This window comes from Nipponia nippon, unplaced genomic scaffold (genome assembly GCF_047370975.1).
Source record: "Nipponia nippon isolate SJK-2023a ecotype South Korea unplaced genomic scaffold, ASM4737097v1 scaffold_31, whole genome shotgun sequence".
Lineage (NCBI taxonomy): Eukaryota > Metazoa > Chordata > Aves > Pelecaniformes > Threskiornithidae > Nipponia > Nipponia nippon.
Genome location: NW_028262349.1, coordinates 2,187,493 through 2,215,311, shown reverse-complemented (window position 1 = coordinate 2,215,311; position 27,819 = coordinate 2,187,493). Strand labels below are relative to the sequence as shown.

Sequence of the window (27,819 nt, the reverse complement as noted above, 5' to 3'; positions counted from 1 at the left end):
CCGGGCTGTGCCATGCCGTGCCAGCCCCATGCCGTGCCATGCCAGACCTTGCCATGCTGGGCTGTACTGAGCCAAGCAGACTGTGCCAGCCCCATGCCGTGCCGTGCTAGCCCTGTGCCATGCCGTGCCAGCTCTGTGCTGTGCCATGCTGTGCCATGCTGTGCTGTGCCATACTGTGCTGTGCCATGTCATGCTGTGCTGTGCCATACTATGCCATGCCATGCTGTGCTGTGCCATGCTGTGCTGTGCCATGCCGTGCCATGCCATGCTGTGCCGTGCCGTGCTATGCTGTGCCGTGCCGTGCCGTGCCGTGCTATGCCATGCCGTGCCGTGCCGTGCCGTGCCGTGCCATGCTGTGCCGTGCCGTGCCGTGCTATGCCATGCCGTGCCGTGCCGTGCCGTGCCGTGCCAGCCCCGGGCTCGGTGCTGCTGCGCGTCCGGTGACGCGGCGGGGCCGCTGGGCGGCGCCCCGGGCGCAGCGGGCGGCGGGGCGGACCGGGCGGCGGGGCGGACCGGGCGGACCGGGCGGAGCGGGCGCGGCAGGAGGCGGCGGGCGCGGCGGGATGGACGAGCCCAGCATCCTGCGGCGCCGGGGCCTCCAGGTGAGCGCCGGGGAGCGGGAGCGGGGAGCGGCGGCGGGAGGGAGCCGGGGGAGCCCGGCCCCGGGGAGCCCGGGGTGAGGTGGGGGCTGTGGGTGCGGGTCTGCAGCGGGGGGTGCTGCGGGGGTGGAGTGGGTGCTCAGGGCGAGGGGTGGGCGCTCGGAGCGGGGGTGTGCAAGGGGTGGGTGCTCAGGGTGAGGGGTGGGTGTTTTGGGCGCGTGTGAGAGGGGTGCTGTGTGTGCAAAAGGTGGGTGCTGCGAGTGAGAGGTGGGTGCTCTGGGGGGTGTGTGTGTGCAAGAAGTGGGTGCTGCGTGTAGGAGTTGGGTGCTGTGGGTGGGTGTGTGCGAGAGGTGGGTGCTCTGGGTGAGAGGTGGGCGTTTTGGGTGCATGGGAGATGGGTGCTGTGTGTGCAAGAGGTGGGTGCTGCAGGCGAGAAGTGGGTGCTCTGGGGGTGTGCGTGTGCAAAAAGTGGGTGCTGTGTGTAGGAGTTGGGTGCTCTGGGTGGGTGTGTGCAAGAGGTGGGTGCTGCGGTGAGAGGTGGGTGCTCTGTGTGTGTGTGTGTGTGTGTGTGTACAAGAAGTGGGTGCTGTGAGAGGGAGTTGGGTGCTCTGGGTGCATGTGTGTGTGAGAGGTGGGTGCTGCGTGGTAGCGGTGGGGGCTGCGCGTGAGCAGCGTGGGACGGGTGGGACAGGAGCCGGGCACCCAGCGGCAGGAGCGGGGCAGGAGACAAGCCCAGCCATGCCATGGGGTGCAGGGGGGGGGGGGCACCCGCCTGTGCAGGGGCTGGGGTCTCCCATGGGAGCACCGTGGTCCCTCCAGCCCAGCACGCGATGCCGGTCTGTGCCAAACCGCTGTGCCAGCGCCGATTTGCCCCTCTGAGCAGCCACCCCCTCCGTCGCCCTGTGTTCCTGCTCCCGGCAGGCCGAGGGCACCCATCCTCCCTGTCCATCCTGCACCCACTCCCCGCAGGGACCCCAGCACCCACTGTCATGCTTGGAGGGGTGACAACCCCTCAGAGCTGAGCGCTGAGCCCGATTTTCCGGGTGACCTCACGCCTTCCTCCCCATCTGCAGTAACCGGGGGGCCCAGCCCGAGCTGTCCAGGCGGTTGGAGGATGGCACGGCACTGCCTTCATCCGAGCTGGCAGCTCCGCGGGGCAGCTGCGCTCCGCCGCACGCTCAGCCTGGGAGGGAGCCCCGCGCCGGAGCTGCGGCCCCGCTGACATGGCCGGTTGGAGCCGCGGCCGTGGGGTTCGGGGTTCTTGGCCGTGGGTGTCGCTCCCAGCAGTCCTGGGGCCAGCAGCCCCATGGGGCCATGGCTGCGTGCCCCCATCCCCGCGGCAGGGGGAGGCGGGAAGGGGCTCCCACCAGGGACCTAATCCCAAAGCGCTGAGCAGCGATGCCGTCCCCGATGCCATCCCCGATGCCATCCCCGCAGGGATTGGCTGATGGTTAATCCTGGCTCCCAGCAGGACCTGCTGATGGGAGATGTGCCGTGCCGGCTGGGTGCATCAGGCACCCTGTGGATGCTGGCCCTGTGGCGCTGCCCCACGTGGGTCCCCAGGGCCCTCGGGGGATGCTCTGCCTGTCCCCGCGGATGCAGCGTGGCCAGAGAGCCCCTGGCAGTGGTGGGTGTTGGGTGCCACAGGACCACTCCGCGCCCTTGCACCCATAGATGGGTGGGGAGGCTGTGGTGTGGGGTGGGGGTGAGCATGGGGGACAGGGGTGTCTCTCCTCTGTCCCACTGTCCCATCTGCACATGGCTGAGCAAGTAAAACCCTCGGGGTGACACTTTGCTGCCTCTTCCTCGCTTGGGGGCCAGTGGCCGGCAGCACGGCCCTGGGTGTGGGTGGGATGCGGGCTGGGCGACGACAGGGCTGGGTGAGGGTGCTGGGGGGGTTCCTGCTCCACACAGGGACCCTGCACCCCCTCCCCCAGCCTGGGCCTGGGGTCACCCAGTGATGCTGGATGCACTGGGACACCCACACCCAGCCCGGGCACCCGCCCCCTGCACCCACACCCGCCCCCAGCACCCACGCCACCCCGGGGCAGACGCGCACCCGTGGGCCCCGGGGCTGCCAAGTCCCCATGCGCCCAGGCATGATGTCACCCGTTGCCATGGCGATGCTGCTGCATCACTGCGTTGCAGCGCGCCCCGATCCAGGGATTTCCGCAGGGGCTGCACAGCGTGGGCAGCGGGATGGGGTGCCGGCACCCTGGGGGGTTGTAGGGCGCACGGGTGCTGCTGCATGCCCCCACATGGGTGGCAGCACCCCCTGCCCGCGGGGAGCTCCCTGCCCACGTAGGAAATGTTCCTAAGCTGCCTGGGGGTACGGGGCTAGCGGGCACCGGCGGTGGGCGCAGGATCAGGGCAATGATGGGGCATTAGCCAGCACGTGCACCCACCGCATGTGCCAGCATCCTGTGGTGTGCCAGGGCACGCACCGGCCCATTCACGCCGTGCCCCTCGCACCGTGCCCGTGGGATCTGTGCCACTCTCTGTGGCATGCCCGGTGGCACACGGGTGGGCACTGAGTCTGTGCCGGAGCCGGCCAGTGCCCGCCGCACCGGGAGGATGGCGTGGGCCAGGGTTCTTGCCCGCACAGCTGCCCTTTGCCCTGTTGCACCACCTGCAAGCAAACAGCTCTCACAAGAAATATTCCCAGCGACTGGAAAAATAAACAGCGCGGGGGCTGCCAGCTGCTCCCCGCACCCGGGGTTGGGGGGACGGGGCGGGGGACAGGGCACAGCCACCACCCCGTGGCCACGCTCCAGCCAGGCGGCTGGGTGCTGCTCCCGCTCCGCCACCCTCGCGCCCTCGCTCCCGGGCCTGGCCACGGGGTCACCAGCCCTGGGGACCTTGGAAGGAGATGTCCCCTTGTGCTGACCCCGGGCAGGCGATTTGTCACCCTCACCTGACACGGCAAAGCCGCAGCACCCTGGGCACGGTGAGCAGGGACCAGTCCGGCGGTGACAGCCTGGTGGCAGGGGCCGGCTGCAGGCAGTGCGGATGCTGCCGGGCGCGTGGCCGCGGCCAGTGGGCGGTGGGGGTCTCGGGCGTGGGCACCCCCCGACACCTGGGGCCACGCTCTGACCCTGCTTCTCGCTTCTCTCGTTGCAGAAGGAGCTGAGCCTGCCGCGCCGAGGAAGAGCGTAAGTCCCCAAGCTGGGCTACCCGGGGCGTGGGACGGGGTGTCACCGGGAGGGACGCGCTTGGGGACGCGGCACGGGGGCAACGGGGATGGTGGTGGGTGGCACCGGGGCTTGTTGTGCCCACATCTGGGATGGCATCGCCGTGTTCTCTGATACTGGAGGGACCTGATGTGTGTGTGCTGGGGTGTACTGGGATGTACTGGGGTGCGCTGTGCTCTGCTGCAGGTGTATTAGGGTGTATTGGAGAATTCTGGGGTGTTCTAAGTGGTATTGGAGTGTACTGGGATGTACTGGGGTGTGCTGTGCTCTGCTGCAGGTACATTGGGGAGTGCTGGGGTGTTCTAAGCAGTATTGGCGTGTACTGGGATGTGCTGGGGTGTGCTGTGCTCTGCTGTAGGTGTATTAAGGTGTACTGGGGTGTGCTGGGGTGTACTGGGATGTACTGGGGTGTGCTGTGCTCTGCTGCAGGTGTATTAAGGTGTACTCGGGTGTTCTGGGGTGTTCTAAGCAGTATTGGAGTGTACTGGGATGTACTGGGGTGCGTTGTGCTCTGCTGCAGGTACATTGGGGTGTGCTGGGGTGTTCTAAGTGGTATTGGGGTGTACTGGGGTGTACTGGGGTGTGGTTGGAGTGTACTGTTCCAGGGTGTTTTGGGGTGTTGCGGAGGTGATGCGAGGGGGCTCGGCGCTGGGCTGGGGCTCTCGGGGGGTCACGGGGCTGTGTGCTGGGGGGACGTAGGGGCTGTGCTGGGGCCATACTGGGGCTGTGCTAGCCATGCACTGGAGGGGCACTGGGGCTGTTAGGGATGCACTGGGGCTGTACTGGGCCTGTACTGGTGCTGGCTGCGGTGTCTCAGCACCGCCAGCGCGCCGGCGCATCCCGGGAGCCGGACGGATCGGGGCTGCCGCTGGACCGGGCCGGGCAGGCTGGGGTGCGCCGGGGGCTGCCGTGCCGAGCCGTGCCGTGCCGAGCCGAGCTGAGCCGTGCCGCAGGGGCGGGCCCGGGCCCGGCGGGCCGAGCAGGGAGCCCCGGCGGGGCCGCCGGTGCCGCCCGCCCGCGGGAGCCGCCCAGCGCGGGGGCAGCCGGTGCGGCGGCGGCGCGGGGAGCGGAGCGGGGCGGCGGCGGCGGCATGAAGTCGCGGCGGGACAGGCTGAAGATCCCCTCGCTGACCTTGGAGTGAGTCGGGGCCGGGGCGGGGCGCGCCGGTACCGGCCCCGGGGGCGAGCGGCGGCGCCCCGGGGCATCCCCGTCCCGGAGCATCTCTGTCCCGGTGCATCCCCATCCCACTGCATCCCCGTCCCAGAGCACCCCCATCCCGCTGCATCCCCATCCCAGAGCACCCCCATCCCAGAGCACCCCCATCCCTCTCCATCCCCATCCCACTGCATTCCCACCCTCCGGGCCGCAGGTCCCAGCCCTTCCTCCCGCATCCACAGTCCCGGACCCCCCCGGTGACCCCTCCCCCGGCAGCACCAGACCCCTCGGTGTGTCCCCCCCCCCAGCCTTAGACCCTGCAGTGTCCCTGCTGTCCCCTGCACTCCCCCTCCAGCTCTGCCCCTCTCCCTGCCCTGCCCGGCGCCCCCAGCCCTGGTCCCCTTGTCCCTCCTCCAGCCCTTGGCCCCTCTGCTCTTGGCCCCTGGCCCCCTCCAGACCCCCTGGCCCCCCCCCGGACCCTCCAGCCCCCTGTGGCTGTGCCACCAGGGTGCCCGCCGGCACCCACTGACGCCACGCCGGCACATCTTGCCTTGCAGCTTGTCTCCGAGCAGCCAGAGCCCGACGCTGCTGAGCCCCTGCAGCCCCTGCAGCCCCTGCAGCCCCTTACTAACCCTGCACCCCTGGAGGTAAGACCCCCCCAAACCCTTCCCGGGCACCGCGGCCACCAGCTCCAGGGCAGGAGAGACCAAGCAGGGAAGGGGGAGAGGTGGAGATGCGGGCCGCAAGGTGGGTCCCCCCAGCATGGATGCCCCGGGGGGCCCCGAAAGTGGCACTGTCTTCTGTGGGGCATGTGGGGCAACGCAGCCGGGGTCTGTCCCCAGCCTTGTGCACCCCGAAAGTGGCCTGGCCGTGCCAGTGGGCTACCAACCGGTCCATTTTGGGGAGCCCTGATGGGAACGCCATGGCAGTAGCTCGAGCTCAGGCACTGAGCACCCTCATTTTGGGAGGGGATCACCTCGAAATCAGACCAGGGCAGGGCATTGTGATGGGAGCAGGGTGGGAGCGGGGATGGTGCCTTCCACCCACCCAGGAAACCTCCCTCGCTGCCTTTTCTGCTCCACGGTAGTGGAAGGGGAGCAGGGGGCTGCTCTGGGGGATGGGCGCCCCTCACCCAAAATGCTGTGAGCCCCTTGTGGTGCCCCACCGGGTGCTGCTATCGTGGAGGCGGGTGGCCGGACCCTGCGGCGTGCGCCGGCTGCGCTCTGCCCTGGGGACAAGGTGCAGTGGGTGTGCTGGCACCCGGCAGTCACGCCCCAGCCCTGTGCCCCACGGCGCCCGTGGGGCAGAGCTGCGGCCTGCCCAGCACCCATGGGTGACGCCGGGTGCCTCCATCCGTCTGCCGGGGAGAGCAGCTGGCGCTGGGCGAGAAGGAAGCGGCCGGGAGCTCTGCCACTGCTCAGCAACAGGCAGAGCCATTTGTTGTGGGCAGGCAGGAGCCAGGGTGCTGCCTGCGCTCTGCCTGCACATGGGGGTCCTTGCCTGCCGCGCTCCCTCCTGGCTGGCCACCCCTCGCCCGCGACACGTGGAAAAGCAAGCGTGGCCATGCGGTTGCTCAGCCGAGGCCTCTGGGAGGGCGTTTTTGGGATGCTTGGAATGGGGACGGGATGGGGATGGGGATGAGGACAGGCAGTCTGGCAGCGCCCCGGGTGCTGCCACGTGCTGGCGTCTCACGGCTGCCGGGCAGGAGGCGAGGGGAAGCGCGGTGCTGCCAGGCTCGGTGCTGCCCTTTCGCCACGTTGAAACCCTGCCCAAACCCACTGGTGTCGGGATTTCTGGCCCTGGCACTTGCCAGCTGGCACCCAGCAAGCGTGGCGATGCCATGCCGTATGGCTCAGGAGGCTCCGCTGGCCCTGGCGTGCCACTGCAGGGGCTTTTGTCACCGGCACTAAGGGGATGGATGCCACTGGGTCTTTGCTTGGGATCTCCCTGATTAAATGGGAAAGCCGGCGTGGGAGGGAGGCTGCGGGGCGCTTGCCGGGGCGCTGCCGGGCGGTTGCCCTCCGAGCGCGGCGTCCCGCGGGCGGCAGGGTGCCGTTAGGGGATGCCACCCCCGCTGACCTGGGGGGATTTGTGCCCCTCGAATGCAGAGCGGTGGATGCTGCATCTCCATGGTAACCCTGACCCCATTTTGGGGTGCTGCCCCGTTGCTATGGTAACCCCAAGCCTCCATTTTGGGGCGATGTCCCATCTCTGTAGTAACCCTGACCTCATTTTGGGGTGCTGCCCCATCTCTGTGGCAGCCCTGAGGCCCTTTTGGGGTGCTGCCCCATCTTTATGGCAACCCCAAGCCCCAATTTTCAGGTGATGCCCCATATCTGTAGTAACCCTGGCTCTGTTTTGGGGCGCAGCCCCGTCTCCATAGTAACCCTGACCCCATTTTGGGGTGCTGTCCCATCTCTGTGGCAACCCCAAGCCCATTTTGGGGTGCTTCCCCATCTCTATGGCAACCCCGACCCCGTTTTGGGGAGCTGCCCTGTCTCTATGGCAACCCCAAGCCCCTGTTTGGGGGTGCAGCCCCATCTCTCCCCTAACCCCGACCCCACATCGGGGCGCTGCCTCGTTTCTATGGTAACCCCGTCCCCCCCCATTCCCCCAGCTTCCTTCTGGGGGTGCTACCCCCCGTCTCCATGGAAACCCCGACCCTGTTTCGGGGCGCTGCCCGTCTCCATGGTAACCCCGCCGCCGCCGGGCGGGAAGGGGCGGGCGGCGGCGGGAGGCGGCGGCGGCGGGAGCCCGGCCCGGCCCCGCTCCCAGCCCCCGGCGCGGTCCCGGCCCCTCGCGTCCCCGGCGGCGCCGCTCGGCCGGGCCGGTGGATGCGGCCGGGCCCCGGTGGGGCCGAGCCGCCCGCGATGTCGGACCCGAGCTGCTGGGGCGCCGCTCCGCCCGGTTACCGGGGCCAGCGGGCGGCCGGCGCCCTGCTCCAGCGCTCCAAGAGGTACCGGGCGGCGGAGGCTCGGGGGGGGCCTGCACCGGGGGGAGGCTGGGTTGGGGGGCTTTGCACCGGGGGGGCACCGGGGGAGGCTGAGTTGGGGGGGCTTTGCACCGGGGAGGGCACCGGGGTGCGTGGGCTGGCGGGGCGGGGAGCGTGCATGGAGGGGTGCGCACTGGAGTGCATGGTTTGGGGGGGGCTTCCCACCGAGGGGGCACCCTGGGGTGTATGGTTCGGGGGGGTGCAGCGGGGGGGCACCCTGGGATGCATGGTGGTGGGGGGGTGCACTCTGGGGTGCATGGGTTGGGGTGTCTTTGCACCGGGGGTGCATCCTGGGCTGTGTGGGTTGGAGGGGGCTGCGCGCCGTGGGTGCGTCTTTTTGGGGGGTGCTGTGCACTGAGGGTGCACCCTCAGAGCCCCCAGGTTGCCTGGGGTGGGGTGCACCGCGGGGGGACCCAGTGCCATGGGGGGTGCAGAGCGTAGGGTCCCGGGGCATTAGGGGTTGCACGTTTTGGGGTGCTGTGCGCCAGTGCCGGGGGAAGGTGGGTTGGGGCTCTTTGCAGCGGGGTGCGTGTTGGGGGGGGGGGTCTTGCATGCACAAGGGGGAAATACCCCTGTTAGCCCCCGTGCCAAGGTGGCCCCCGCACCCATGGCACGTGTCCCATGCGGTGACGTGTCCTGAGCCAGGGTGAGGGTCCCCAGGGTGCCTGGGGGGTTGGGAAGGGGCCAGTGCCTTGCAGCCAGCCGTGAGCAGGACTACGGGGGGGCAAAGGGCTCACACACCCTTCAGCGGTGGGGCTGGGGGCCACGTCAGGGGCTGCCGCGTAAACGGGGTGCTAGCGGGGCTACCCCAGCTCTCCAGCTGCAACGCCAGGCTTGGCACAGGCCGGGTAGGTGGGACGTGTCCCCGAGGAGGGGGCCAGGCAGCACTGCTGGCCCTGGGGGAGATGCAGCGAGCGCCCGCTGAGCCCCCCGGGTGCAGGCAGTAGAGGCTGGCACTTCCATCCAGCAGATTTGGGGTGCTGTAGCCAGCCCAGGCATAAAACCCTTCCATGGCTTTGTATAAAAAAGGTGTTTAAGACAGTGCGGAGGCAGAGGGGAGATATTCCCATTGTGAATATCTTTTAATATTACTGTGGGCTGGCACAAAGTGATACGGTTGCTTAGCAAATGAATCCATCCAGCACCGATCCCAGCCCCGAGAAGGTGCCTGCTTCACCCGAGCTGCGGGAATTATGGCTGCCGGCACACGAGGATGGGCAAGCAGGACCCTTAATAAAGGAGAAGAGGCGTTGGATGGGGTTTTCCAACCTGGGGTGGCCAAGCCGCAGCGGCCCTGGGAGAGATGTGTAATTGGAGAGATGATCTAGGCAGTCATCTCTCTCCAGCTGCGCATGATGAGGCTGTAATTCTCATGAAGGGCAAAGGATTTGCTCTTCTTTCATCGGTATTCCTAGAATCCACGGTGAGAAGCGGTCTGGCCTATTTTACAGCGGGCAGAAAGCATATGGTGTTATTTAGTGGGATTAAGAGGGCTGAGAGATCCTAATTTCCCGTGGGGGGGATGCTGAGATGGCCGGCGCAGGGCAGGACGGCCGGTGGTTCAGTGGCTGATGGGGCTCTTCTCCTCTATGGATGCTGCCCGTGGCTGTTCACACCTCGCACGCCGCAGAAAAACGTGCCAGGAGACGTAACAGGTACCGTTTCCTACCCACTAATGGGAAACTGCAGCACAGGGACGTGCAGGGATGCGTCCCAAGGAGCAAGGCAGTTTCTTTAGGTTTGTTTTCTTGCAGTGCAAAGAAATAAATAAGTCTCGACATGACTTGGTACTGCGCCATTTGGGATTTTGCTCTTGGGAGGAGCCCGGTGCGTTGCTCCATGCTCTGGGGCGGGTTAATAAGAGCCTCCGCAGCGCCTGGCTCTCATCTGGGGTGGGAAGAGGGGCCAGGGCGGCTCTGCGGGGCGATGCTGGGTGCCTGGCGGGGTTGTGAAGATGTGGTGGGGTTGTGCGTGGCCCATGCTGGGCAGCGTGTTGCATTTCATCATCCAGACCCTGGTCCCCAGCCTTCCCCATCCCAGCCTTCCCCATCCCAGCCTCCTCCACCCCGGAGGCAGCTGAGTTCAGCACCGTCAGAAGTCACGAAGAAATGTCATGGAGAAACTTGGGATGCAGCTGCTTCGTTCGGCAGGTTTTGACGTTAAACGCAAACTTATCCCACTGGAAAGCGATTTTTCCAGGATGTGGTGATCCATGGCACTTCCCCAAATCTCCAGGCATGTGAGCGCCGTGAGCCCATTTGCGGGATATGGAGGAAAAACTTTGTCCACAGCCACGTGAAGAAGGGAGCCGGGAGCGCTGGCTCGTGCTTTTAATCACGCAGCCGGGAGCAGAGCTGCCTGCTTGTACTTTGAGACTGCGCCCGCTCCCTTATCGGCCTGACCCTGCCCTTGCAGCCGCGCTGCTCCCACCACCCTGCGCCTGCTGGCATTCACCCGCCAGCGGTGCCCAGCAGTGGGCTGGCATCTGGCGGATGATGCTCTACCATCCTGGGAAGCTTTAGGGGTCGGATCCTGCAGGAGAGGAGCGGGATGCTGCAGTTTCTCCGTGCATTTCCCAGTAATGGCCCTGCCTATGGCCGGGTCATTTAGCCTGACCCTCGGTATTGCACGGTGCTGACTTCTTCCCACCCAACGCCGCTCGTCTGGATCCTGGCAGAGCCATTTGCCCATTAGAGACATCAGCGTTGTGCTGTGCAGCTGGATCCTGCCCTTCCCACAGCTCCTTTCCTGCGGGAAGCTGCCAGATTTTGCTCTGTCTCCTGCCTGTGGACATCCCGGCCGTGCCGTGCCGAGGCTGGGTGCTGGTGCGGGTGCTGGCAGGCAGTGGGAGGTGCCGGTTCCTCCTCGCAGGCAGCCTCGGGACGGGTGACACATATTTTGCTCCAGGCTTCGGGGTGACACCGGCTGTCACACACTTTCCTCATCCTTTGAAATAAGTGCTGGACGGCAATGGCAGCACCGAGGCTGAGGCAGCCTCAGCATGAGCAGCACAGGAGATGCTGACGGCGATTTTCCACTCCATTTTTGGTACCAAATGTGCAATTAGGTGATGGAGGCAGAGAGGGCAGCTGCCCTAGCTCCTGCCTTCAGGGCTCGGCAGCTCGTCTCTACCCCGAGGCTTGTTTCTAGCCTGAGGTTTCCGTGCTGTGAAGGATGGGAACCAGCTGTAAATGATGCATCAGGCGAAGGGGGGTTGAAGTGGCGCAAGATGGTTGCGGAGCCGAGGGTGGAGCGCGCGGAAACAGGAAACGTCGGCCTCCCTCTGTGTCACTATTACTGGAACTTGCTTCGTTAAAGGTTTGTTTTCACTTCCAAAATGAAACCGAGCAAGCAGGAGGGAGCCCCTCGTCCCCTGGGATGTCCCCCCCTGCAAAACACAGACGCACGTGCACCCACGGCAGGACCAAATGGTGAAGCAATGCCAAAGCTGGCTGCTCTCTGCAGCCCTCCTGGTTAATAAGCCTCTGCTCGTGCCGCTTCGGTAGTGGAGCGGGTTTGCTTGCAGTGCCTCGGTTTCCCATCCGGCATGCAGAGCTGGCAGCGGCAAGAGGCTGTGGTTTGCTCTTGCTCTGGGGGTGGGTGCTGGGCTGTGAGTTTGCAGCCGTAGGTGCTGCAATTGGTGTTTAAGCCTGTGTTTAAGCAAGAAAAGCAAATGGAGGGGCCAGGCAGGGGTGGGAAGGGGTGAATGGTCGGGGGGGAAGGTTTCTGCCTCCCCCCTGGCGTCACGGCTCAGCTCCGGTGCTGAGCAGGAGGGTCCGAGCCCTCCAAAGCCGCTGCAGCTCTGGGTGAGCTCAGGGTGGTTGGGGGGTGTATGGCCCAGGGAGACACCCAGGGACCCCTCATCCTGGGTGCAGCTGGCAGAGGAGGGTTTGCAGAGGAGGGTTTCGGGGGGCCCCAACCAGCCTCCTCAGTCACCGGCTTGGCCGAGACTCAGTCTCGAGCAGAAGAGTTGGGGCTCCTGGTTTTAGGGTGGGAGCAGGAGGAGCCGCGCGGGGGGGAGATGCCAGCGGTGACAGGGTGCCGGGCATCGCGTGCAGAGCTCTGACCACATGTCACCGGCATTGGCCATGCACCAGTGCCATGTACCTCCATCTGGAGGGGTGGCGTGTTGCGAAACGCTGTCCTTTGCACCCCAGATACCGCATCCGCCGTTCACTTCTGGGTTTGGGATCCGGGGAGAATCCCTCGGGTTCATCCTCTCGATTTCGCAGGTGTATCGGGCCACGGCGTGATGTTAAATGATGTCCTTTAATTAGTGGCATCCGTGCGGGTTCCTGTTCCCAGCCTGGCGAGGAAATTCAGCGTCGTCTTTGCAGAACTTGCAGCCCGAGGAAGCGCAGACAGAGGAAAAGGGAGGTCATCCTTGTGCTTGCACACCAGCTTGCACCAGGTTCTGCTCTGCGCTGTGGATATCTGCAGTTCCCTCTCTGCAGAGTGGAAGAGAACTTAAATGAGCCCATCATCTTTTAAATAGGGTTGAAATGGGCTGCATACGACAGGAGCAGGGCTGCAGCATCCCTGTGGGCAGGCGGGCTTTTTGAGGCTGGGCCACGCTTGCAAGGCAGCCTTGGGCTCAGGGCTTGGAGAAGGGCTGAAAGGAAAGGAAGAAGGAAATTCCTGCAAGAAGAACCGAAATCTTGTGAGCTGGGAGGGTGGGAATGGAGACGGTGATATGGAGACCGGCGCTTGTGGACACGGCCTTTTGGTTGTTCCAGAGGAGCTCTGTAGGATGCTGGAGTGCGGCACTGGGAGGGGAGTTTTGGGGTGTTTGGGGTGTCGAGGTGCCGTCGCCGTCAGCACGGACCCGTGCGCGGTGCTGCTTTTCACCCGGCGCCAGCGCACGTGGCTTCCTGCCGGAGCATGGCCGAGCCGGACCCCTGCCGGGGCATCGCAAACGCCCAGCGACACCGCAAAGTCTCGGGGACCAACTGTCCTCCCCGCTGTGACATGGGGACCACCGAGTGTAGGGAGGTTTATAGGAACTGGGGGCATTTTCCATGCAATGGAGCAGGTCAGGTTGTGGCCGCTTGGCGTTTCCATCGCTTCCTCCTTTTACATCCCTTTTTCTGTTCCTGCCCTCGGCCCGTTGCCTGAGGGGCCGCCTGCCTCTGCCCTCCCCAGCAAGCCAAAACCAGAAGCGGGACCTTGATGAGATGATTCATCGTTAAAAATAACCCCAGCAGCATTGAACTGGGGATGGATCTTCCCCATGGCAGGAGATCTGTAATCGATGGGGTGATGACAGCCATGTCCTCTGGCACAGGGCGTCACGTACAAGTGGACCCGTACGTGCCCAAGCCCATCCAGCCTTGCCCGTCCTTTGCTTCCCCCAATTAATTCCCTCTTTTTCTTCCCTAGTTGCCGAAGCAGCAATAGGAAGAGCTTAGTGGTGGGCACCCCGTCTCCGACGCTCTCGCGGCCGCTCTCCCCTCTCTCCGTGCCGACAGGTAAGGGATGTCCCAGGGGATGGGTTGAGCATCTCCCCACATTACCCGAATATTTTGCAGGGTGACCCTCCAGCTTCTGCAGCACCTTGTTAGCAGCAGTGGGCTGGCTCCTGGCCGCGGGTGCCTTTTCCAGGAGGGAATATCCTGGGAAGCGATTTACCCTCTCTTTCCCCTGAAGGAGCAGCCTGCGGCACCCCAGGCATCGCGGGTATCGGGGTGACTTCTCCCCCTTTTTCCCCGCAGCCGGGAGCAGCCCCTTGGACAGCCCACGCAACTTCTCCGCCAGCACCTCCATCAATTTCCCCTTCGCTCGCAGGTGAGCTCCCGGCCCCCCTCCCAGACCATTAATATTCACTAATAATTATAATTCACCACCTGGGACTGTTCTGTTGATCTCAAGTGATTTGTTTTGATATTTTTTTTTTCCGCTTTTTTTCTCCCTGTTTTTTGGTCTGGTGTTGTTTGCTCTGCTGTGACCCGTGCCTCCCGCCACCCCAGCCATGCTCCTCGGACTGACAGGTGAGTACCGGGCACGGGCCGGGGCTGCGGTCCGGGGAGACGTCTGCTCCGCATCGGCACAGCCCTTCTTTGTGTGCATCCCTGGGCAGGAGATTTTGCTCTGGGACCAGGCTCCCTGCAGCTCCGGGAGCAGAAATATCCCTGTTCCCATCACACTGTCACCGGCCACGAGCTCAGCCCCAGCTCAGACCTGCTCTGAGCGCTCCCGACGGATGCTCGGCAGATATCCAGGGACGGATGCTCAGCTGGGTCCCCGCGGAGGCAGATCTTGCTGCATCCCCTTCCCAGCCTGCGCTGCTCCAGAGGCAGATGCCAAAATCCTGTTTAATTAATTAATTAACTGCACACATGGGGGCGGACGGCTGATTTTAACCCATCGATTGTCACATGGAAAAAAGCTGGAGGCTTACGGATGGTTTTCAGGCTTGTAACAGAGTGAAAAGCCAAACTGCGGGGCTGGGGGTTTGCGAGCCTGCCGGCAGCGAGGGTACGTGGTGGTGCCGGTGCTGGATCCGGCACCCTGCCAGCTCCTGCCGGCCTTGGCCCCGCACGGGAAACGGCAGCGGGAGGTAAAGGGCCTCCTCTTGACCTGGACATTGCCCCATCCATTAGAAACGTCTCCAGGAGGAAGCATTCGCCTACGTATGAGCGGTTGCCTTCCTGTTTATAACCGGGCTCTGCTCCGCGGCGCCTGTTGTCTCAGGATGGGTCTTTAGGAATCCCGATTTCTCATAGAACAAAGTCCCAGAAGGCTGAATTTTGCTCTAATTAAAAATCAGATTCTTGCAGGTTTTTTTTTTTTTCTGTCTGAAACAGATTCACCACCTGACCGAGCCCCAGCGCTGTCCCTTCGCGGGGACCGTGCTCGCTGTCACTGTCCCCATGGACGCCTGCACGCTGGGGGTGCAGAACCTCCCCCCTCACCTGCAAACCCCTCTTATTTCACCCATTTTCAGTCTATCCTGAAAAGAGGTTTCAGGGCTTTATTATTCAAGCCAAACCTGCGTTCTCTTCCCCATCGTTATCACTCTGACGTTATTTATTTGCATTTAGACGATGTTTTTTTTCCTGTATGTGATTGGCATGTTTGCACTCGCAGGGCTGATGGCAGAAGGTGGTCACTGGCTTCGCTACCCTCCTCTGGCTATGGGACCAACACCCCCAGCTCCACTGTCTCGGTAACGTTTCCTTTCTCATGGCAGCAGGCGAGAAGAACCCAAACCCTTTGATTTTTGGTGAAACGCCTCCCGAGCCCTACGGCATTGGGTCCTAGGCAGTCCCTCCATTCCTAGAGGACCATGTGCTTTAGCTGCGTCGTGCTTCCCAAATGTGCTTTTAAGAAAGCCGTAGAGCTCGGCTAACGGCTTACAGCATCCCTGGGTGTTACAGCATCCCTGCGTGTCACAGGCCGAGCATGCACGGGGCGCATCCCAACCGTGCAGGGGAATGGCCAGGCAGAAGCCACCCGGGATGCTGCGGGTCCAAGGGATGGGGGGGTCAGCGGAGCTCAGTTGAGTGGTTTGGGGTGGGAGTGGGCAGCGCAGACCTCCCCGGCCTGGCCTTGCCATCCGTATTTCACATTATCGAGCACAGAGCGTGCTGCCTGTCAGTGTTTCCAGCCTCCTAAGAGGCTCCAAGGAATATTTTCCTTGCGGGCTTGCTGGTTTCCATGCTGCTGCTGGGAAGCATGGATCCGTCTCCTGATCCTCCCATGTCTGTCCTTCTTTCCAGTCGTCTTCGTCCTCCCAGGAGCGCCTGCACCAGCTGCCGTACCAGCCCACTCCCGACGAGCTGCATTTCCTTTCTAAGCATTTCCGCAGTACGGAGAGCGTCATGGACGAGGAGGGGCGGCATTCGCCCTGCCTGCGCCCACGATCCAGGAGCCTCAGGTACGGCACCCGCTGTGGGGAGCACCCACAGTGCTGCCGGGATGACGCACCGGGTGCCGGCACATCCAGCGCATCCTCTGCCCTCTCGGGAGCTGCTCCTGAGATGTCCTGGTCCTGCTAAGCCCGTCCCAAGGTGTTGACCCCGATGCAGGTTTTCCCCTTGCAGGGGAGTGAAGAAGCTATGGCTTGAGGTTGTAGATGCCCCATCCCTGGAAATATTCAAGGTCTGGTTGGACGGGGCTCTGAGCAACCTGATCTGGTTGGAGATGGTCCTGCTCATTGCAGGGGGGTTGGACTAGATGGCCTTTAAAGGTCCCTTCCAACTCAAACTGTTCCATGAGTCTGTGATCCTAAGCTCCGTGGTTTTGGGCATTAGGTTCTCAGCATCTTCTTGGCTGTCGGGATGTGGCATTGCTCTCCTGGCAGCGGACGACACCTGAGAGTGAGGTTTCCTGGGGCTGAAGCTGGAGAAAGTGGGATTTGTTCCAAAATAGTTGGTTTGCAGCTTCTCGCTCAATTGTCTCAAAGGTTTTGGTGGAGACAAGGGGACTGCCGAGCAGAAGCCCAAGCGGTGGCCGTCCTTACAGGGCACGGCTGGGAGGCCACCAGCCTGATCTGATGTTAAAAGGTTAAAAATCCTGTTTCTGGGCTTGGGTGAGGAAACGTCACCTGTGTTTGCTGGGGCTGAGCATCAGCCTGGCCTTTGCCTCTGCAAAAAACAAGGAGCGCAGGTGGACAGGCATTTGCAGGCTGGAGAGAGGAAAATTTGGAGAGAGCATCAAGCCGGTGGCGATAGCATTGTGCAAGCTGACCCTACAGACCTGCCGAGCTCCGTGTTGCTGCTCCAAGACCGTGTCCCATGCAAGGAGCTGGTCATGTTTCTGCTTGTCCAGCACCAGGAGCTTGTGCTTTTTACAGGGGATGTTTCGGTTAAATTCTCTTTTCCCACTGAAAAAGCTCCCGGCCCTCTTTGCGCCGGAGGCAGAGCCATAGCCCTGCGTGTCGCCAGCTGAAATTTCATTAAAATCAGATTAATTATCTGACAGGGCTTTGTAGGTGGCGAGGTTTTCACCGAGGAGATGCCAGCTCTGCGGTCAGCACAGCAAAGGCTGAGCTGAGGCTGGGCTGGGGCTGGCAGCGAGCGGCTTGGGTCTGGTTTTAGTCGCCGCGTTTATTATATAGCGGTTAATGAGTTGCTGGCTGCTCCTGCAACTTGCTTTGCCTAACAGGATCACCAGGCAGGGGCCTGAGAGAGTCAATGTTGGGTGAGGGTAAGAGAGAAGCTGTGTTTAATGAAGGTCCCTGCATCCACCATGGGGTTCGGTTGGGGTTTTCTTGCTGGTGAGCTGCAAAAGGGCAAAGATGGTGAGAAATTGTGGGATCCAGAGGAAGGAAAGGATGAGCTTGCTCTTCAAAGCCAAGGGACTGATGCACCAGTCTCTCAGCCTTGGATTTCCAAGTGACTTGAGTTTGGAGACCTGGGTCTGCAGGACATTAACCTCCCCTGGACCAGGTCCCAGGGACCTCCAGATCCATGGATGGTGGGAGGGATGCTGCTGGAAGTGCTGGCCCAAGGCTGATGGCTCCACTCAGATGAGCTTTAACCGCTTGGGACTGGGAGTTAGGAGGAGAGAAGAAATTGCTCTCCAGGGATAGTAGCTATTTGCATGGATGTAAATGACTTGGACCTTGTAATGCAACCAGCTTCCTCCCTCCGCAGCCCTGGGCGGACGAGTGGAACGTTTGATAACGAGGTTGTGATGATGAACCATGTCTACAAGGAGCGGTTCCCCAAGGTAACTAACTGCTGGGACCGGGGAGGACGAGAACGTTAGTGCCTCCGCGGCATCCTGACAGCATCTTCTCCAGAACCACCTCTTCTCTATGCTGGAATATAGAATGCATGGGTAGATATAGCAGGGGGTGTTGGACACCGGAGACGTGGTCATGAATGAGGGAGGCAGGGACCTGTGGGTCTGCGTCATCACACATGCAAGCAGACGTCTCTGGCGACTTTGGTGGAGCTTTTCCAGCCTGCTGGAAGCTGGGTCCCAGGTGGGGCCAGGGTGTGCACATGGATGTTGGAGCTGTGGGAGGTGGTAGGATGAGATCCTGGCTGGCCAAACCCAACACAGGAGGTGGTAGGATGAGATCTGGGCTGGCAAAACCCAATGCATGGTATGGGACACATGTTCCCAGGTGTCACCATCCATTCTGCCTTGCAGGCCACGGCCCAAATGGAAGAGCGTCTGCAGGACACCATCACAAACTTCTCTCCGAGCAGTACTCTGCCTCTGGCAGACGGGGTGCTGGGCTTCATCCACCACCAGATCATCGAGTTGGCCCGTGACTGTCTGGCGAAGTCCCAGGGAGCTCTCATCACCTCCCGCTACTTCATGGAGCTGCAGGAAAAGCTTGAGAAGATGCTCAGAGATGTGAGTACGGGGCAGTTCCCTGCCCGATGTCATCTTCTGAGGCCACCGATAGATGCCTGGCTTCTGTCTCCTCTCCGGCAGGCTCAGGAGCGTTCGGAGAGCGAGGAGGTGAAGTTCATTGACCAACTGGTGAGGAAGCTGCTGATCATCATCTCCCGTCCTGCTCGCCTTCTGGAGTGCCTGGTAAGACATGGCAGCTTCTGATGTGTCTTGTCTTTCATGGCAAAGCCTCCTCTCTGGGTGGGCATGGACCATGAAAGACAAGGCATCTTCTCACCACCTTGCCTAGTCCACCATGGGAACTGCTGCTCCTCACCATCCTGACCAGGCTGTAGCAAGGAGCTAAGACCATTCCTAGCATCCAAGCCATTTCTCAGAGGGGAGAAGCTGGTTTTTCCTAGCGGAGTAGGGAGATGTGAACTTCTTGGCAAGCTTTCTCATCCATTTTCAGGGTTTTTTTTTAGCTGTTGTGCTGAATTTCTAAAGCACTCACCTTTGTGCCGTCGTTCCTGCAGCTGGAAGATGGAGCTCATGGGGCTTCATTTTTTTTCCATCAACCCTTTATGTTGGGAATGATGGTAGAAACAGGAGCAGAGCATTTAGTTTTTTCCTGCAAGCATCCAGAGCCAGGCCTCAATTACAGATGTCACCTGCAAGGCTTAAAGGAAAGGTTGAGCTTTGCAAAGTCTCGCTCCTCTACTGTTCTTGGTTTTCCCTGTCCAGGAGTTTGACCCGGAGGAGTTTTACCATCTCTTGGAAGCTGCAGAAGGACACGCCAAAGTTGGCCAGGGAATAAAGACCGATATTCCCCGATACATCATCAGCCAACTGGGGCTCGTCAAGGACCCGCTGGAGGGTAGGGAACTGCCTGGGTTGGTGGCCCCGAGGTCTGCAGCAGGATGTGGACTCCCACTTTGGCCACTGGCAAGCGTGAACGAGCACTGGGAGGTGGCAGGGGGACCAGCAGGGCTGAGCTGGTGCCATGGAGTGGGTCACAGCAGGACCAGGACAGTGTCCAAGTCTCCTGGCCAGCCCCACATCCCTCGTTATTGCTCCCAACACGTTCAGCAAAGCAGATTAAGCTCAAGAATGCTTAATCCATAGGAAGCCATGGCCTTGGGGGGAACCATAATCCCTGAGGAACACGGGAATGACTATGGAAAAAAAAGAATTATGTAAATGTTTAACCTCGTATTGAACCGCTTAATGCCACGACCTGAATTTCTCCATACAATAGCTCAAGCAAAGCGTGTGGCTAAATCCCCGCAGGATCTCCAAGTTTGGAGGGAAAGTGGTTGGTGGGGAGTTATTTTGGTGGGGGTTGAGCATGAAGAAGGTGAAAACCATCTCTGTCTTCTGCAGAAATGGTCCAGCTGGATCACTTTGACAGCGGGAACACCATCACACCAGAGAATGATGACACTTGTGAGGTGAGTGTGGTCATACCTGCATGTCCCACGTGCTGCCTCCAGCGTCGTCCTGCCTCACCCCACACCACAGCTCCTTGCAGCAGCTCCTCTGCTATCTTAATCTGGGAGATGTTAATTCAGGTTGTCTCCAAGGGTGACTGCTGTATTCAGGTGTAATATCTCACAGTCCCTCAACTGGCTTCTTGAGTGGACAGAGCTCAGAGTGGGTCTTGATCTGCAGAGCATCCTGGTCTTCTGGCTTGGGGTTTGTGGCTGGAGGGGGCTCAAGGAGGGATGTCCTCTGGCAATGAGGAGCAGTTGGAGGTGACACATGATGGTGCTGACACATGATGGTGCTTGGTGAATTCCTGCCTGCACTCAGAGCACCAGCATGCCAGGAAACATTAAAAACCTTCTATGTCTTTTTCAGCGCCAGCCTTTGGTCACTGCTCCTCGGAGGAAGCCCTGCGAGGGGGACTTTGAGACCATCAAGCTGATCAGCAATGGGGCTTACGGGTGAGTTGGGAAGTTCCTAATGTTTGTCTCCATCTGTAACATCTCCAAAGTCCTCCCTGTCCAAGCCCTGCTGTGCTGTGTGGTCGGTCTTGGTGGTCGGAGGACATGTTTTGAGGTCCAGCAATATTGCTCCCTCCTAGGGCCGTGTACCTGGTGAGGCACAGGGAGACACGGCAGCGCTTCGCCTTGAAGAAAATCAACAAGCAGAACCTCATCCTGAGGAACCAGATCCAGCAGGTCTTCGTGGAGAGGGACATCCTCACCTTCGCAGAGAACCCCTTCGTGGTCAGCATGTTCTGCTCCTTCGAGACGAAGCGACACCTCTGCATGGTGATGGAGTACGTGGAAGGTGAGAACGGGATTCGGGGCTGGAGGGAGGGGACAATAGACAATCTCTGAGCACTGATGACACCACTCGGACATGTCCTGCCCTGCTTTGCTCCAGGGAGTGGAGGGAAGCATGAGGAGATGCTTTGGTGGTCCTGAGTCTCACCTTGATGAAGGCGGTGGCCATGCTCACCTAGGAGAGCGTTTGTGCCCCATGCCCAGGGATTAGTGCTGCTCCAAGGAGGGATGGGAGGGTCTGGCTGGGAGCCTGCTTGGCAGGAGAGGCAGCACAGCCCTGTCCCCTGCCCCCCATGCTCAGGAAGACCCGTGTCCCTGCAGGGGGGGATTGTGCCACATTGCTGAAGAACATGGGCCCGCTGCCTGTCGACATGGCGAAGATGTACTTTGCCGAGACTGTTCTCGCGCTGGAATATCTCCACAACTATGGCATTGTCCACCGGGACCTCAAACCCGACAAGTGAGGATGCGGGTCAGGTCTGAACAAGGATGGGGTTGGGTTTGGGTGGGGATGGGAGAGGGACTGATCCAAGCCAAGAGGGTAAGGCAGAATGAGGTCACAGGTTCTGGTGCCCAAAGACTGCTGTTGCAGAAGGACCAGAGGTCTTGGGGTCCAGCTGGTCCTGCCCAGGTCTCCCCAGAAGCAAACGGCATCATCATGGGGCATCTGTCTTCTCTTGCAGTTTGCTCATCACCTCCATGGGCCACATAAAGCTGACAGACTTCGGTCTGTCAAAGATCGGCTTGATGAACATGACCACGAACCTCTACGAAGGGCATATGGAGAAGGACACTCGAGAGTTCATGGACAAGCAGGTACGAGGTCCTGCTCCGTTTGGCCGACCTGCCATCACCGGGGACTGGGATAGCCTTGGGATTTGTTACAAAGGTCGTTGCAGAGGTGTCAGCCGCTGCTTCCCACGCAGGTGTGTGGCACTCCAGAGTACATTGCCCCAGAAGTCATCCTCATACAGGGCTATGGGAAGCCTGTCGACTGGTGGGCCATGGGCATCATCCTCTACGAGTTCCTGGTGGGCTGCGTCCCCTTCTTCGGAGACACCCCCGAGGAGCTCTTCGGGCAGGTCATCAGCGGTGAGTGTCAGTGGCAACTTTGCTCCTCGGTTTGCTCTTCCCAACAGTCATGGCTCATCCTTAACATGTGGAGAGCTTCATTCCATCATTTCGTACTTGGTTGAACAGTGAGGAAGCTCCTCAAGCTTTGATTTCCCAGTTTGAGAGGATGCTTTCATCTGCTGCGGCTGCTGGGGGACTTTCCTCTTGCCCAGAAGTGACTTCTGCGACCTCGCATCATCACAGTCCCCGTCGTGTCCAAACTCTTCCAGCCACACCAAACTCCTTCTCCTTTTTCCTTGCAGATGAAATTATGTGGCCGGAAGGGGACGAGGCTCTTCCCACGGATGCCCAGGACCTGATCATGCGGTTGCTGAGACAGTGTCCCCTCGAGCGCTTGGGCACCGGTACGTGTGGCGGCCCCCGCACAGCGCTCGGGGGGTGACCTGGCGCCCTAATTCATGTCAAGCCATTTTCTGAAACCAAAGCGTGTCCTGCCGCGTTGAAGATGCTCAGAGGAGGTCCCCTGCTCGGGGTTCACCCCGGGAAGGCAGCACAGGGATCTGATCCATCCTATTTTAAGCCATTTGCTCTGCATGGAGGAGAGACCGTGCCATTTGGGGTGGAAGCGGGAGCATCCCGGATCCTGCCCTGTCTCCGTGACGTGGGTTTCTCTGCCTGGCAGGGGGTGCACATGAGGTGAAGCACCATTCCTTCTTCCTCCACCTGGACTGGAACGGGCTGCTGCGGCAGAAGGCCGAGTTCATCCCCCAGCTGGAGTCAGAGGACGACACCAGCTACTTCGACAGTGAGGCCAAATCCATCCCCTTTTCCCCGCCTCTGCCAATCCATTATCCCAGCTGCAGGTCGGATGCTCCCATGGGAGATGAAAATTTCCTGGGTGAAGTTGGTCGCTTTACAACCGAAGTCGCGAAACAGATGCAATCCTATTTCTAGGCTGCTCAGCCTTACCAAAACCCTTACTTTCTCACCCCAAAAATTCCCTGGGATTTGGGACCAGGCTGTCAGCCACAGTACAGTTCCCCGTGGCTGCAGGTCCCACCAGGGCCTCGTGGGCAGGCAGGACGCGGTGTGTTGCAGGCAGGATGACAGCCCTGCCTGCTCTGGCTCTTGCTTTCAGCTCGCTCCGAGAGGTACCGCCACTTGGATTCGGAGGATGAAGAAACCAACGATGAGGAATCATCCGTGGAGATCGGGCAGTTCTCCTCCTGCTCCCATCGCTTCAGCAAGGTGCTCCAATCCCTCCTCCGGCATCCAAAACGACGGGGCGCCATGGCCGGTGCGGTTGTGCCAAGCATCCGTGTCCTGGCTGATGCCAGAGCGCCTGGATTCCTGAATTTCTTCTCCTTGCTGATGGCTTGTCTCCTCCTCAGGTGTACAGCAGCTCCGAATTCCTGGCGGCTCACTCCAACCTCAGCCTCTCGTCCTCCGATCAGAGTCACAGTGAGGACAAAGAGGAGCGATGGGACAGGCATTCGGGAGACGAGGACAGGAGCCGGCTGGCAGGCACAGAGCCCCGGTGCGTGCTGAGACAGGGAATGTAACGCTGATGTGGGTTTGTGCTGGTGCCGAGGGTTTGTGCCAGCACCGAGGGTTTGCAGAGGTGTGGGTGGGACATGTCCTGGGGTGCTGCAGCAGCTCGGTGCCGTCCCCCTTGCCCATCTTTGGTTGTCCTGAGCCCTCCTGCTCTCCCCGCGCAGGCTCCGCTCCTGGACGTCCTGCAGCTCCACGCCGTACACCTCCCGGCATGAGCGAAGCCGCAGCCCTGCCGCGCTGCCCAGCACCTACAGCCTGGACACCATGCCCAAGTTTGCCTTCTCCTCGGAGGACGAAAGCCCTTGCGTGGCATCCTCCAAGCCGGAGAGACCCAAGTTTGTGCTGGGAGACCCCGATGTGGGGACCAGTGGCGCAGTGAAGCCGTCAGCGTTATCCGGTGCGTAGGCTGCGGGTGCCGGTGCGGGATGCTCCGGGGGCAGCCGGGGTCCCGCACAGCATGGGGTGGCTTCTCCACGTCCCCAAACTCTCCCTCGTCCTCTCTGTGCAGCCGATCTCGTCAGCCTGAACCGCATCCGCCTCCGGAGCAACAGCACCGGCACCAAAAACTCGACTCCCCGGGGCCTGGAGCCGGGCGGGAGCCGTCGGCTGGGCAGCCAGAAGGATGTGCCGGACAGGCAGAGAGCCTCGCCGGGCGGCCGTGTCCCCAAATCTGCCTCCGTCTCAGCCTTATCCCTCATCATCACATCAGGTCCGTGTGCCATGTGGTTTATCCTGCCGGATGGCGGCTGCCACGTGGTTTTCCCGGGCTGAGCCGGCTTCTCCCACTTGCAGATGACTTTGGTGGCGGTGCCCTGATGAGCCCCATCTCCCCCCACTCCCTCTCGTCCAACCCCTCTTCCCGTGACTCCTCCCCAAGCCGAGACTCATCCCTCGCCATCGCCAGCCTGCGGCCTCCCATCATCATCCACAGCTCGGGCAAGAAGTACGGCTTCACCCTGCGAGCCATCCGCGTCTACATGGGGGACAGCGACGTCTATACCGTCCACCATATGGTCTGGGTACGTGGCCTGGGCTCCGCATGGGGAGGGACCGGCGGTGCCGGATACTGTGTTTCCTGATGGGAAAACCCCAGGAGGAAACTTAGGCTTGCGTCTGAATATAATCTTGGTCTTTTGATTGCAGAGCGTGGAAGAGGGGAGCCCTGCTCAGGAAGCGGGGCTGAGAGCGGGCGATCTCATCACACATGTGAACGGCGAATCGGTGCTGGGTTTAGTTCACCGGGACGTCGTGGAGCTGCTGCTGAAGGTAGGTGACCGGTGCCACGCTGCTCGTCCAGCCGGCCCCCAGTAATGGCGCATCGATCCAGCGGCTCCCCGGCATCGCCTCCACTGGCACCCGAGGCAGGAGCCGATTCAGATCTGGCGCTTGGATCCAGCATGCTGCAGTGACTTGTTTTTCACCCCTCAGAGTGGGAATAAAGTAGCCCTGCGGACCACCGCCCTGGAGAACACCTCCATTAAAATCGGCCCTGCTCGGAAAAACAGTTCCAAGACGAGGATGGCGCGGAGGAGTAAGAAGAGCAGGAAAAGGGACAGCCAGGACAGGTGGGTAGAACCAGGGTGGGATAAAATGGCATTTGTCCTGGCGTGTGCCATACCGGGGGGAGATGCTCTGGCTCTGCCATACCAGGGGATCTAGCAGGGTCCGGTCCTGCCAGCACCAGCTCGGCAGGCGGATGGCCACCAGCTTTAAGGATAAGTCAAGGCTCTTCCTGTCCCCGCCACCTTTGTGCCCCCCACCAGGAGAAAATCCCTTTTCAAGAAGATCTCCAAGCAGTCATCGGTCCTGCACACCAGCCGCAGCTTCTCCTCCGGTCTCCATCACTCGCTGTCCTCCAGCGAGAGCCTCCCGGAGTCCCCCACGCACAGCCTGTCCCCGGGTCCCACGACGCCCTGCCGCAGCCCCGCTCCCGACCTGCCCCCAGGTACCCCAACCTGCGGCGGGGGGTGGATTTTAGCTCCGGGCATGGCGGGGATGCCGTGTGTCCCTCCGTCCCTCGTGGTAACCTGTTTCTCTTTGTGCGGCAGATGCTGTGTCCCCACAGAGCACCTCTCCCTCCTCCAGCACCCCAACGTCACCCGCTGGCCACGTGCGCCCCAGCTCCCTGCACGGGCTGGCACCCAAACTGGGTGGGCAACGCTACAAAGTGGGACGTCGCAAATCCACCAGCAGCATCCCCCCCTCGCCCCTCGCCTGCACGCCTTCCTCTGCCCAGCGCCCGCCTTCTCCCCAGCGCTCCCCATCCCCGCTCCCAGGGTACCCCAAAACCCCCCATTCCTTCCAGGGCAAGACCCTATCCCCCCCCACCATCGTCCGCCAGAGCTCACGACCCCGCAGTGCCGACTGCCCCCGCTCCCCCCTCCTCAAGCGTGTCCAGTCGGCCGAGAAGATCGGCCGCAAGCTGGGGCTGGAGATGCCTGCGATGGATGGGGAGGCCATGGGGGAAGGCGAAGCACTGGCGTACCCTGGGGAGCACGGTTATCACCCCACCAGCTCCCGGCTGGGGGACAGACACGACCGGGACCAGGAGGTGGTGGTCATGCGGCGCTTGAACCTCTCCGAGCGTCGGGACTCCTTCAAGAAGCAAGAAGCGGTTCAAGAAGTGAGTTTCGATGAGCCGGAGCCGGTGCCGGCAAGCGAAGATGGTGGCAAGAGCGAAGCCGGGCAGGGTGCAGCTCTCCGGTGCGGCGGCATGGCTGGCACGGAGTCGAAGCCGAAGCCCAGCCCGGTCCCGCAGATCGCAGTGCAGGGCTCCGAGAGCGATGAGCAGGAGCCAGCGGCGGCCGAGTGGGAATGCCAGGGCTCCTACCCCATCGGCAACACCAAGCAGCCGGACGGCAGCATCTCCTCGCTGTGGCGGGATGGATGTGAGCATCGGGACCACAGCTCCCGGCAGCACCGGAACTGCGGGGAGAGAGCAACCGGCCACTGGCAACCACCGCAGGTGCCGCCGGCACCACCAGCGTGGGGCCAGGAGCCAGCGGGTGCTCAGCTCCCAGCACCCCAGAGCAGTGCATGGAGCGGGGCGAAACATGCCTGAGCCCCATGCCGGCACCCGGGGATGGTTCAGGCTCCCTGCGGCATCCCACCACCTCCCCCAAAAACCCATCCTGTGCCGCGTATCCATGAGATAAACATTCCCGGAGCCATTCTGGATGTCGGCGCTGGCCGGGCTGGCTGCGCCCTGGCACTTCGCCTCCCCCGAAGGCTTTTTATACTCCCCGAAAGAGGCTCATATTTTTATAGAGATGTGGGAGCTTTTCCGGCGGCGGCGTTTCCCCGGCAGGGCCCCAACCTTTGTGTACAGAAAGGACTCGATGCAAATATTCATTAATTAATTTATTACTTTTATAAGCTAAACGGTCAGCGCAGGACTGTCGCAGGGTCCGACCCAGCCCCAGGGGGTCCCAGGCTTTTCCGTGCGGCTCCCAGCTCCCAGCCGGATGACACGATGTTTTCTAACCTTGCAAAGACCCACTCGCTTTTCCCCACTTTTTATCTTCAGTTTTAGCTGGAAACACCCCAAATCTCCTAAGAAACCCTCTTCGAGGGGGGCTAATTGTAATACTTAAAATTAAAAAACCCCAAACCACAGCAACATCCCCCAAATGCTGGCGGCCCGAGCTGGGATGCATATGGGTGATTTTATGTGCATATGGTTCATCATATAACAATGCGTATGGTTCATTTTATAAGCGTAAAGCGGATGTAAAGGTTTTAATTTTTTTTATTCGGAGCCTTTTGGAGCCACCCAGCTCCATCGGCCCTTCCAGGCAGGAAAAGCAGAGATCTCCCCATGGGGACAGCAATCGGATGCAAGTATTAACAGGATTTTTAGGGTTGGTTTTTGCTCTTTGCATTTCTTCTGCCACCACATCCCACGGTGTTCGTCCGTTGGTGCATACAGACATCCATAAAAAGCCAGTATTTCTTTTATTTTTACAAAAACCCAACCCAGCAAGCCCCTGTGCTGCTGCTTCATTTGTAATTTGGAAATTTCACCCCTTCTCTCCCCCCCCATCACTTTTTATCCACCAAACTACGGCTCAACCTGTCACTTCCCCCCCATTTCTACTGTTTTCTATGATATGTTTCCATTTGATAATGCATGTACCGGCTTTTCCCCCCGCCGCGGTTTGCCACCCTGGTGCTTTCAGCACCGCGTGCCGGCGATGGGACCGTCCCTGGTTCACTGAACCCCCTGCCACTGGGCATCGCCACGCCACTGCCGGCGGGTGCATCTCCTACCCCGAAGCAACCAGTGGATTTTTCAGCTGCGTGTTGGATTATTTTGTGCACGTGTGGTTTGTGCCAGGCTCCGTATCCTGCTTCTCCCCCCGTTAAACCGGCGCCGTTTACCCCCCCAGAACGAGCAGCCGGAGCCGCTCGGTGTTTGCTTCTTCCTCCGCCATCTGTATTAAAGTCTCAGGAAGGCAGCGGGGTTTGGGGGAGACACCGGGCACCCCCTGCCCACCGGCACCATGGGAAGGGGGGCTCAGCCGCGCACCGGCGGCACGGATACAGCGGGAAAAGGATTTTTTTAATGGAAAATGTCTTAAAAGCCAAGGGGACCGTGTCTTCCTGCCCAGCGCCTGGCTCTGTTCCTACCTTCGGGAAGTTTTCTGTTGTATTAAAATTGTTCCTTGCGATGA

General features: G+C 61.3%; 1 protein-coding gene across 6 annotated transcripts; it reads left to right on the top strand.

The window, feature by feature from the left end:
* The first annotated feature begins 504 nt into the window (after positions 1-504).
* On the top strand, positions 505-27,819 carry MAST3 (microtubule associated serine/threonine kinase 3). Of its 6 annotated transcripts, none has more exons than XM_087769446.1 (28): positions 505-602; positions 3,720-3,751; positions 13,317-13,405; positions 13,649-13,721; positions 13,904-13,924; positions 15,024-15,102; positions 15,656-15,813; positions 17,534-17,609; positions 18,039-18,248; positions 18,330-18,431; positions 18,972-19,104; positions 19,611-19,678; positions 20,088-20,173; positions 20,314-20,522; positions 20,840-20,978; positions 21,202-21,334; positions 21,445-21,610; positions 21,895-21,996; positions 22,275-22,397; positions 22,731-22,840; positions 22,984-23,129; positions 23,311-23,543; positions 23,655-23,855; positions 23,939-24,165; positions 24,290-24,412; positions 24,575-24,711; positions 24,910-25,091; positions 25,195-27,819. In XM_087769446.1, the coding sequence occupies exons 1-28, from the start codon at positions 564-566 to the stop codon at positions 26,205-26,207; spliced, it is 4,410 nt and encodes a 1,469-aa protein (XP_087625572.1). In that variant the 5' UTR covers positions 505-563; the 3' UTR covers positions 26,208-27,819. The 6 variants fall into 6 exon arrangements, with proteins under 6 accessions (XP_087625572.1, XP_087625570.1, XP_087625567.1 ...); XM_087769442.1 differs by lacking the exons at positions 505-602; positions 3,720-3,751 and adding exons at positions 4,588-4,927; positions 5,503-5,592; XM_087769444.1 differs by having other exon boundaries at positions 18,039-18,431.